An 11,955-nucleotide genomic window follows, 5' to 3' on the forward strand; every position below is an offset into this window, starting at 1 on the left:
TAAAACTATGGACTGGTTTAAAAAGTAGACTATAAAAGATTAAAAAGGCAGCAGTCTCAGCTCGGTTTGAAAAGTAAACCAAAATCTTTGACTGTGTAGTATATAGTTTTACCCGGAATGAAACATTCTTTTCGAAATAATGACTATAGGAGGCTATAATTTTTCTTTGAAATTTTGGCAAAAAATTTTGTAGAAATGGAAAAAATAATAAAAATTGGTGTAAATTTCTGATTTATCCCAAACATTTTAAATATTATTTTTTCCAAACCCATCTAAAAACTTAACATTGGGTAAAAAATAACGGAGCTAAAAATTGTTTAGTGCGGGAAGTCCTGTAAAAATAGTTTTTTTAAGAATAAGCCGAGAATTTGAATTTAAACGCAGTTTCGTGAATTACTCGACCAGCCCCACGAACTGTACAAGGTCACTTAAAAAGTTCATGGTCAATGTAATACCGTGTAATTAACGTGAACCGATTTCGCTGAAACTTGACATGTGCTCTAATTTTTCATAGGAATAGGAAATTTTATATATAGCAAAGATGCGTTCATTTCCACGCCCTCCACTAGGGATGTTAATTTTTTCGATTTTTGCGATAACGGGATTTTCGGGGTGTCCTTGGTTCAGTCCCGGGATTAGTCTCGGGATTTAGATATTTATTATTTTTCAATGACTTAACATGAAAAAGTTGCATCAATATGGTTTGAGAAGCTCTCCTACCATATAATAAATAATAAGTAAATGCTTTTGGAACGTACTTTTTTATTTAAAGTGAAAATTAGTTATTTGCATTTAAAAATACTTTAGTGTATAAATATTTGATAAAGTAATTTAAGATATGTCGAAAAGTGCTCGATGCAAAAAAAAAGTCAAAAAATTCATTTTCTGGTTGAAAGAAGATCATAATTCTAGTGGCAGAAATAACAGAAGCGTCTTAATTCGACCAGTTTTGTCTATATTCCGTTTGTTTTCCAAAGTTTAAATTTTTTTTTTATAGAAGTCTACCTCATATACTTAAGGATATTACACTGAAATTTTTAAATAATTTTTTGAATTGAATATCAAAGTTCTTTTTAAAAATCCTTGGCCCGGGGTTTGGCGAATATATTGATTTTTTTTGTGTGTGCAAAATTGCCTGCCGCAAGGTATTATATGTATATTGAGCTACACATTTATACAAAAAATGTTAGATTTTAAATAAACAAAAGAAATATAGCCAAAACTGGTCAACGTAATATCTATGTATTTCTATTATTGCCACCAGTGTAAATTACAAATGCCGAAAATCCCGGGATTATTTGCCTAGAGACTTGAAAAAGAGCGGGATCCCGGGATAGGATTAACATTCCTACCCTCCACCTTTGGGAGCGGATACATAAAATTTCATGCCAATTCGATAAAATTTGGGTTGTGTTTATTTCTAAACAATAACTGTTAAAATGCGAGATTCCACTGTGGTTGCGCATTTTGGACATTTCCATTAATCAGAGTTTCGAAATAAAAGAGACTGATGCTTTGGCTTGATGCATTTCTGAACACAGGGTTGGTTTGTACTTTCTCTTTTATTAGAAAAACATAAATATAAAATATGGGGAAAATAAAAATACAGGCCTTATCATTAAATTTGGTATAATTTTGGTTAATTTTTGTTTTCAGATTTCTACTCTCAGAAATAAAAAGCAGGGACGGTAATCATTATGAGTAAAATAATTTAAATCAGCATTTAATCATTATTTTATTTTTTATATTTTTCGCTCAAAAATAATAATTATTATTGATTTTTATTTTTTCGCTCAATGGAAATGATTATTATTTGATTTTTTATTTTTTCGATCACAAATAATGACTATTTTATGATTTTCATTTTTTCGCTCTGATATAATAATTATTATTGAGTTTTATTTTTCCACTTAAAAATAATGATTATCTATAAAATTGAAAAGGCTATACAGACGCAACTTACTGAAATTTTTACCTGAAAATTTTGAACTTATTTCTTTTATTATGGTGTCGCTAATAATTATTATCCCTGAGCAAAAAAATAAAAATCATAAAGTAAGCATTATTTGTGATCGAAAAAATAAAAATCATGTAATAACAATTATCTTTGAGCCGAAAAATTAAAACTGGAATATTAATTATTATTTTTAATCTTAATTGGTTAAACTCGAAAAAGAGAAATCATTGTAAATTACAGTGGGATGTACGAACACAAATACGTGAGTGTAGTTAAAATTGTTTTACGACGATTACAACTTATTGATTTTTTTGGTTAAAATTAAAAAAATAATGGCTATTTTTCAAAAAATTATTTTCCCGAGATTACACAAAAAAAAAACGGAACATCGAAAAATTAAGAAAATCGTTAATTTCATACATTTCAAAAGTCACGCAGAAAGATCCAAATATATGCTCGAAAGGCTCATGAAATTCTCTAAATTTTTTTTTGTAATTTCACGACCTCACGAACCGGTACTCATTCTTTTTTACTAAAAATCTTTAGCATGTATTTGTTTGATAAAAAAAGAGAAAACTGCCAAATAAATGATAAATACTTTCACGTGAATAATCGATGACACTTAAAGAATTGATTACAGTTGAAAAACCACGATTGTTGTGTTTCTTTGGAAATGTTCAATTCTGAAATTCTGTTTTTATGACTCTCCAAGTTCAACATACTGTCTGTCCCTATGACTTTTTCCACCTGCCTCTACATAGTCGAAACACTGTGAGCTGTACGCCCAGTATCCAAAAGCAAAAATCAAACAAACAATATTTTTGTTTTCAGAGACAAAACTATTATAATAGAAAAGAATATAAATCAATCAATAATTATTATAGTAGGATAAAGATTCTTCGAGTCATCTATAATTATTTAGCCTCATTTCGTAAGTCGTAAATTGGGCTAAACTGTACGACTCGACAACATTGGCATTGTCTGCTGTCGTGCTGAAATAAGTAAACGACGAAAGTCGTCGAAAACTATACAGTGTTGCCAAGTTTTTCTCTTTTAATACAATAGTCGGGTGGAAATTTTAGGCAATGACGACGTGAAATTTTCAAATACGATTCGACTCTCGAAAAACGACTTGCTTTCGACACGACTTATATTATAAAAGTCTTTTCATAATAATTATCAGTGAGATAAATATTTTTCAGTCTTCAAAGACTTCTATTTTGAGACTTATATTATAAAAGTCATTTCAGCGTCCTGTCTCTTATGCAAGCATCACGCGATGTTTTTGCAGCGACAATCAGCAGAAATATTAAAAAGCGCTCGTATGCCCCCAGCCTTAAAATCTTCACACTAACAAAAAAATAAATCTGTGCCCCCTTGGCACTCACGCGTCTCTTACATGGAACAGGCTCCGCTAAGTTGAGTTCCATATGTAACATCAAATGAATAAGCTTGTACTTGCAGCTATATATATTCTATATCGTTATCACAACAAATATCAGCTTAATGTTTGTTATGGATATTGCAATGTTCATATTTTCTATTTTTCAACTTTCATACTATTACTAAAACCAGAACTAAATTTTAACCGACCGAAGCCAATGATATTTCAAACCAAAAAAAAAAATTTTAAGACTGCCTTAGAAATTGACCTTTCTAAAAGAGATACCAAGCCATAACTGAATGAATTTTCCTGACTTAATCAATCAGCAACACTGAGAACAGAAAAAGTAATGCCACTTGTATGTATCTAAATATGTATGTATGTACGTTTCTATATTTTCCATCCTGGCACTTGTTGCGCCATTTGAGAGTAGTAAAGTAGGTGGTGAGTCAGTGCGCAGGCGCGAATACATACATATGTGTACGCGGAAAATCACTAATAACTGACAGCTTTCAGGTGCAACTTTTGAGCACACACAGGGATGGTAAATGAATTTTTCGACATTGTACCAAACGTAAGAAAAAAATGTACCAAATCAAATAAAAATGTACCAACAAAAAATCTTAAACGCTGCCACAAAAACAACGAATGTGTAAAATAAATATACATTTATTTAACGCATTTTAAATAAAAATCGAGTAAAAATATACATAGTATATGTATTAAAAGAAGAGAAAAATTAGTCAATCATTTAACTTTCTGTGAGATGGTAAGTCTCATTTTGGTTTAAAGATTCTGTATGTATTTTTATATCATGACAAAAACCTAATGTTTTGCTTTTATTAAAGAACCGAGCGTTTTTACTTGTATTTCTGATTCTGAACAGAAAACACACGTTCAACATTTGCGGTGGAATGTGGAATATACCTTGAGCTATTTTAAAATGGTTTGCAAACATCGTTCTGTTCGTTTTTAATTGATTAAATTTGTTCCGGGAACTCGCATATATGTACATACATATTTAAATTTTTTAAGTTCTTGTGCTCCGGTAGAAAAGGTGTGAGGTAGAAAAAGACAAAACCATTTCTATAAGAAATCGGAATTTCCAACCTTGTAATGTAAAACCAATTTAGTCGAAGTTCGAATGAAGTAGAGAAGGAAGAAAGTATTTGTATAAATAAGTAGAAGTTTTTAACCACCGTAAGGACTGTACCGAAAAGAAACTGCACAAATTGTTTAGATTGTAACGTAGCGAATTTTAATATTTTTTGTCCAGCTTTTTTTTTTTTCTTTAAGAGAAAGATATTTAGTTAAATTATCAATACAAATTTGCAACAAAATATTATTCTCTAAATTTTTACCGAATTTTTTGTTTGACTCCGTTCATTAAATTATGCCCGCCCGTTCTAGTATTCACTCTGCTTGCTTTGAGCCGTTTTTTTTTTTAACTCTGCGACGTTTCTAGCAGCTCTGCCATCTTTCTGTAGGTTCCGTTTGACAACTGCCCAATATCTTTCTATTGGCCTGAGTTCTGGAGAATTTGGTGCGTTCTCATCTTTTGCTACATAATTGACCTTGTTATTATTTAATAAGGTCAAAGTGGAATTGACGTAATGCGATGTACCCAAATAAAATGGTAAAATGCGGCGATTAGGGCACTCTTTTTGGCAAGCTTCGGCTGATATATATGCTTTTCGTGAACAATTTTTTTTTTGTCATTTGTAGGCCACAAGAACACATAGCCACCAAATTAGTATCTTCTCACCAAATTTTTCCACTCAAAACATAACACTGACTGCTCAACTGTGTTACCCAACCATTTCGTATAGAGCTGAGGACCTGGTAAGGTTCTTGAGTCCATTTTGATGTATTTTTCATCGTCCATTACAATTCACTCAACGAAGTCACGAAGCAAACGCTTGTACAATTTTTGGGAGCTCAGTTTTACCCACTTGTCTTTCACGTTTTTTGTTTTTTTGTAAGATTTCAAATTATGCATTTTCTTAACTTTTTGTGTAATGCGCGCACTTGTTTTGCTTTTTTGCCAAATCTCTCACAGTCATTGTTTTGTTTTGGCTTATTAAAGCCAGGAACCTTTTTTCAAGAATTTGGTCACTTGCACACTTTTTTCTTCCACTTTTCGGCCTGTCGTAGCTGGAAGCCATATCATCAAACTTGATAATGACACTGTTTACGCTGACTTTATACCGTATGGCCAACTGTCGAAACGAAATTTCCTTTTCAGTGCAGTAATGGTACACAATTTTCTTGCGCACTTCCTCTTAGATTTGCGGATAATATTACTTGATTTCTAACGGCACCCAAAAAAGTTTCATCAAGCGCCAACTTTTCAATAAATTTGAATTTGAAATTCTGTAGTCTCTTTTCGGTAGAGACGAATTGCAGATTGCTAGTGCCGCACGAGCAAGATGAAATATATTTCTGAAAAAGATTTGCGCTCTCTCAATTGCAGTCACATCTTGCAGCTTTTATTTCTGAAACTAATTTCCGAAATGAGAGTGACAGAAAGGTCATTCTGGCTGTTCACACATCGAAATAAAATTTCTCTTTCTCAATTTGACAGCGAATTGCGTGGAAAAGTTGGAAATATTGCCACGTCTGACAGGTTCTTAAATATAAAACCAAGCGAAATATACACAGCGCTGCATTTCCAAATTGTACCAAAAAGGTTTATGTGGTGTCAATGTACTTTTTGGTTTCAAATTTTACCAAAAAAGCACAATTGTGGCAACTTTATCATCACTGAGCACAAATAGCGCGCATACGCGTGCATAAATTCCATGTACATATGAAAGCATGAATGTTTGTAGACATGTGTGACATAATTTGCTCAATCAACAGCCAACGTAATGACTTGAAGCACTAACATAAGCACAAATATTGCAAAAAAAATAATCGAACATATATATATAAAATAAATATTATATAGAATGATACATATGTTTGGGCGATCAGTAGCCAGTTGAATGTGTAACGAGAATGTTGTTGTTTACGCGCAACTCCAACTTTAAGCGCGCGTTTAGCTATTTTACGCTTGGCTTGGCGCTGCTGGTGGCGTCCGCGAGTGCGCAGGGCCGACGTGATCAGTTCATCATACGCGTCGCAGATTTGCCCAGCGATCTGAACACTGGGTCGGAGGGTGAAGCGCGAGCGGACAATGGCTTCAATTTAAATTTTGGCGATCTCTCCTCGAATGTTGCAACAACGGGTTTGGGTGGTTCCGCGAGTGGCGCTGATCAGACAGAGTTGCAAGCACCTGATGTGGTGGTAGACGGTGAGTAGAGTCGGCAGGCCCAAGTGACATAGATATTGAATTTATTTCAACATTTCTTTTCTATAGGGTTAAACTTGGCGCAGCGCAATGATTTGATAGCAGCTGCCGGTAATGCGCAGGCGCCTGGACCACAGCAACGTAGTCGGCTGAATTTTAATAGCGGTCTGCGGCGGCGTTAAATTGGTGGTATAGAAAACGATAGAAAAATATACATACATAAGTGTGAGAAAACTTATAAATATTCACTTTGCAGCCACTCTACCGAATCTATTGCATTGTTCTTTTTTCGTTTTGTAAATCTTGTGCAGTTTAGTGATTATGAGCGTGAAATTTAATGCAGATATTTGTTATGCATTGCAAATTAAACTGTGCTTGAACATTTGTGATTATATTAAAATAAATTTTTTATGAGTATGCGGTTAATCAATTGTATGTTTTCCGACTGAATACCACTTTATGCGAACAAATGATTTGAAAGTGTAATTTTATTCAATTATCGGGCTAATTTAGTAGAATTAAATAAATGATTATCTGGTTGCATTGACAACCTTGAATTTTATTAATAAAAATAAAAGTTAATACTGAGTGTTTGATTAAGGTTTTCCACTACGTCGATAGCACATAATTGAGGTTAAGTAAAGGTATGTACGTAATTATACGGCTGACGACACAATAAACGGTCAGAAGAACTGCGGATGGTACAGGCGACGTTTTTGTCAAGTATTTATTTAGTCAACAATTCTTTACGGGTTTGACCGAATTTATCCTTCCAATTGAAAATAGAGAGACAAAAAAAAAAACAAAGGGTTTCAGAAAAAACTCGTATCATTTAGGTGTTGCGCGCATCAGACATCGCATCTAGTTCCTACAGAGTTGCAGTTCACACCTCCAACTACAGCTAGAGCGGCCGCTGAATTTATAAATATACATATTTACATATGTATGTCTATGCTCGGTGTCCATGGGACCGATGAAGAAATACAAAAGATAGGAGCCTTAGCGAATGTGGCCATAAAATTCTGTATATATCATGGAATGTAGTCGGGTGGTTGGTGTCTGTTAAAGCTCAGTTAGGCACTGTCATTAATTTATTTAGAGGACTTTTTACTTGTATTATTTTTCTGAGCAGGCCAAGCTTCGCGCTATTTATTGTTTTTGTTTTTGTAGTGTATTCTACTTTGTATTTATTGTTTTGTTTTTGTATTATTTATTATTGCTCGACAAATCAGCATGGTAAGACTCAGAACACAAAAAAGTCCGCAAATTAGCATTCTGCTCACGCTGATTTGCGCTTAATTTCCCTTGAATAGGCTCAGCAAAAGCATGACATCGTAAGGCTGCAATATGAATTATTTTTTGGAGACCTACAATTTGTAGTGTATTCTTGAAAAGGCAGGGCAGAAACTCAAAAGGTGTTCCGACATCTCATCCTCTTCAAGCGAAGATGGGCAGCACACGGCGATGGTTCTTTCACGCTATTGATTGATGGTTTTCTTTGGTGGCAGACTCTACGATTTGTCCACTTTTTGCCAGAGACCGAAATTCAGCCAATTCTTTGGAGGTCTTGTGCTCCACGTGGAATTTCCACAATAGCTTTGTATCCAGAATTACTCCTAGATACTTCTCTTCGGGAAAAATCTGAATTGTGACTCCTTTAAGTGTGAGACTAATTATTCTCTTAAGATATATAAGTACTATGTAGAATAAATAACGCGTAGCATGCGTCATTAAGAGTAAATCATACATAGACCCTCCTAACAAATATATTATTGACCTATTATTCCGCAGATCTCCACAGCTGTTTTCTTCAAAATATTGTAGCAGAACATATTTCAACTCCCATGCGCGTCTTAATTAGGCAGAGTTCAACAGGCTGCTGAGCATTTTTAAATATTTAACAAATTTAATAATTATTTTATTTCGTAATTGTAAAATGTCCAACACACTCAAATCGACTAATTAAATTATTAAATGGGTTGGAGCTGCTTCGGCCGATGGCATAAAAATGCGAAATGTTTATATTTTTCCCTTGTCCCTTCTACGCGTTTCGACACTCTCGTGTCATCTCCAGGTAGTCTGTTTTATTTAAATAAAAAATAAACATGAAGAACGAAAAACAAGATTAACAAAAACACAACAATAATAACATACACACGTAATACATTCATAATTCTTCCTAAATGTTGTATTATTTTCAAACTGTGCAAATTAATGTAAAATTCTTGTCAATATTTAATGTGAGTTTCAAGTACTGTTATGTGTGTAAGTAACTATTGTTATGTACATTAGAATGTAGCACCAAAAAAAGTTGCGGTTTTTCCCCCGGGATTACAAAATTTATTATATTTTAAGACGTCCACCAAAATATTTCGGAAAAATATTAAGATTTAAGCGAACTGGACTGATTTGAAAATACCTCCAAAACTGGAGTTTTTTATGAATAAAAATAGTTTCTTAAAGAACATTCTGAAAAAAGTCCCCTCAGATAACAAACCAGATTACGATTAAAAAATCTGCATAAAAATATTTAAAAATCTTTTCAACGGAATCGTAATAATGAGATTTTTGATGCTGTTTTTTTTTACTTTTTTCAAAGATTGATTTGCGATATTCTTGAATGACTGGGCCAAAGCTATTCTGATTTAGACTTATGGGATCTCAGTGGAAAGGTATTTTCCCACTAATATTTTTTTTTCAAATAGCAACCAATCTTAATTCAACTTTGAATGGCGCTCGTTCATCCTACCTTTCTACCTTTCTCTTTCGTCCTATTCAGTTTGTTAGCAAAGAAATAAAAAGGGGGAGAAAATACCTTTCCACTGATACCTCACAAGTTTAAATCGGAAGAGTTTAGGTTCAGTTATTCAAGTTTTTCTTATACCAATCTTTGAAAAAAGTTAAAAACAGCATCAAAAATTTCATTATTTCGATTCCGTTCAAATATATTTTTTTTAATTTTTTAAGAATATTTTTTATGCACATTTTTTAAGCTTAAACCGATTTGTGATTTGAGGGGATTTTTTCAAAAAACATATTTAAGAAATTATTTTTATTCATAAAAAACTAAATTTCTGGAGGTATTTTCAAATCGGTCCAGCTCACGTAAAACTTAATATTTTTCCGAAATATTTTGGTGGCCGTCTTAAAATATAATAGGTTTTATAATTCCAATACAAAAACAGTACCGATTTTTTTGTATGGGAGGTGATGCAGTCTAATCTACATATGTATGCATGCAGCTATTATTATGTTTTTGTTAATAATGGTTTTCGGTCTTCATGTTTATTGTTTATCGTTTAAATAAAAAAGACTCCCTGATGATAACACGAGACTGTGGAGGGACAAGGGAAAAATGTAAACATTTTGCCTTTTTACTCCATGGGCCGAAGCAGCTCCAACCCAGTTAATAATTTTTGTTTGTATTTGACTTCAAATTAGATAAGCGGAGAAAAAAACATTGCCATTATTCTTAATCAGAATTTATTTTTAACGCCCTTTATTCAATTCTACTCACCCCTTCGTAAATAGTACTATCCACTTTTCGCCAGTTTTTTTTATTCTTTTAAGGGCTTCGTCAGTCGTCTCAACAATAGTTCACTTTCTGTCATTTTTTTTTTGCAGTTTTGCTCGTATCTTTTTCCGTACAAAAACTGTATATTCTCGTGAAAAAATTCCGTTTCGCAGTGTCTTCATTAAAAAAGCGTTTTTCACAGTAAGAGTATTAGTTATTTTTTGAAACAATTTTTCAAGAAAATAAAGTGACTCCTGGTACTGCGCTTACCAGTTGGACACCCTGTGGCATTTTTATAATCTAACATAAGCCATGTAAATCCAAATATCTAACTTTGATTTTAGATTTTTTTTTGTTGACGGTGTCACGCATTTATTCCAAACAAAGTTACTATGTTCGTTAATTTTTTTTTGCATGGAAGGAAAAATTAACACCATCGGCAAGAAAATATCAAAAATCAAAGCGAATTCTTACAGCCAATTTCATGAAAGCAATTTAAGTAAAACATGATTTTAATTTTTTGAATATTATATGGATATTGACAGAAAATAAGAAAACATTTTCCATTTAAACTGCTGGTGAAACCGGTGGTTAGCCTGTTCAAACTTGCACTACTAAAATTTAATGAGCTACAAAACTGCATACTTCGATTTAAAAAAAAAAAAATTATAAATAAAAAGTTTGTTGTTGTGAAAACATTTCTTCGAATAAATGCAGTTTTTTTTTAATTCATTTTTGGTGTGAATAAGAAATAAAAATAGCGTAAATAAAAAAATTTAATTGTTAAATCAGAAAATTATTATAAAAACAAATAATAAAGTGTAAACATTGAAGTGCGCAAAATTTCATCCCGATATTTATTGTAGTTAAGGAGGAGGAATTTTTTTATGCCCGAAAATATGATTGTCAGTAACACGGACGAATATAGAAATTTCATATATTTTTTATATATAAGCCAGCATAAGCATTGTTCGCATTTTAAAACTATATGAGCCATTCCTTCTTAAGTCGGACAGATTTCGTAAAAAAAAATTATGTAATTTCTCTGATTTACTTCAATTTTTTTTTGTGGGTTCTATACACGAAATAAGCTAACACGGGCTCGAGAAATTTTTTTCTTCGGAAATATGATCTGCCAAAGCTTGAATTTTTTTTGTGATTCTGACTAATAATGTACTTCTTCAAATCGTTATATCTCGGGTTCTGCTGATCGTGGAGACTTCATCTTAACGTCATTTTAAAGCTAAGAAACGGGCTTTCATTTCTATATAAAAGATGGTCAAGATTGTCCTAAAGCTAACTTAGCTATTAACAGTTGAACTTTTTGAAGTTGATTTGCATAGTGAAGGCCAGTAAATTAGGGATTTAAAATTATACCATCGTAATCCTTGTTTAATTCTCTAAAAAAAAGTGGTTCAAAAAGTGCGCGTTTTTCAAAAACTATTTTTAAAATAATTTTCTTTATGAGGAGATGGTTTACTTTGTGAGAATCAAAAAATTTTTGTAATTTGTTTTAGAAAACTTATGTTAAGATCCGAGCTGTTAAATTTCCATTACGATTAGTAATCATTAACTTTTTTGCTTTTTTTAATTTTAATGATAATTTTAATTTTCTTACATAACCCAGCCGTTAATAATTAATTATAATTATCAAAAATAATCACGATTAATTGCCATAAAACATAATCAAAATTAATCAAATTGTTTCTAAATTATTTGATTATTTTTAATTGTTTGATTATTTTTAATTATTTGATTGTTTTTAATCATTTGATTGTTTTTAATTATTTGATTATCTTCAATTATTT

At 32.1% G+C, this 11,955-nt stretch overlaps 2 protein-coding genes across 4 annotated transcripts in view; one reads left to right on the forward strand and one right to left on the reverse strand.

Annotated features, from left to right (window-relative positions):
* LOC118748995 (flotillin-2) overlaps nucleotides 1–11,955 on the reverse strand; it is a 516,275-nt gene that overhangs the window by 142,547 nt on the left and 361,773 nt on the right. The gene's annotated exons all lie outside the window — the stretch shown is intronic.
* On the forward strand, nucleotides 6,323–7,059 carry LOC118748998. Its single transcript, XM_036483778.1, has 2 exons — nucleotides 6,323–6,636; nucleotides 6,703–7,059. The coding sequence occupies exons 1-2, from the start codon at nucleotides 6,342–6,344 to the stop codon at nucleotides 6,813–6,815; spliced, it is 408 nt and encodes a 135-aa protein (XP_036339671.1). The 5' UTR covers nucleotides 6,323–6,341; the 3' UTR covers nucleotides 6,816–7,059.

The sequence above is a fragment of the Rhagoletis pomonella genome, unplaced genomic scaffold (genome assembly GCF_013731165.1).
Source record: "Rhagoletis pomonella isolate Grant_MI unplaced genomic scaffold, Rhpom_1.0 Rhpom_scaffold_00013, whole genome shotgun sequence".
NCBI classification, from domain to species: domain Eukaryota; kingdom Metazoa; phylum Arthropoda; class Insecta; order Diptera; family Tephritidae; genus Rhagoletis; species Rhagoletis pomonella.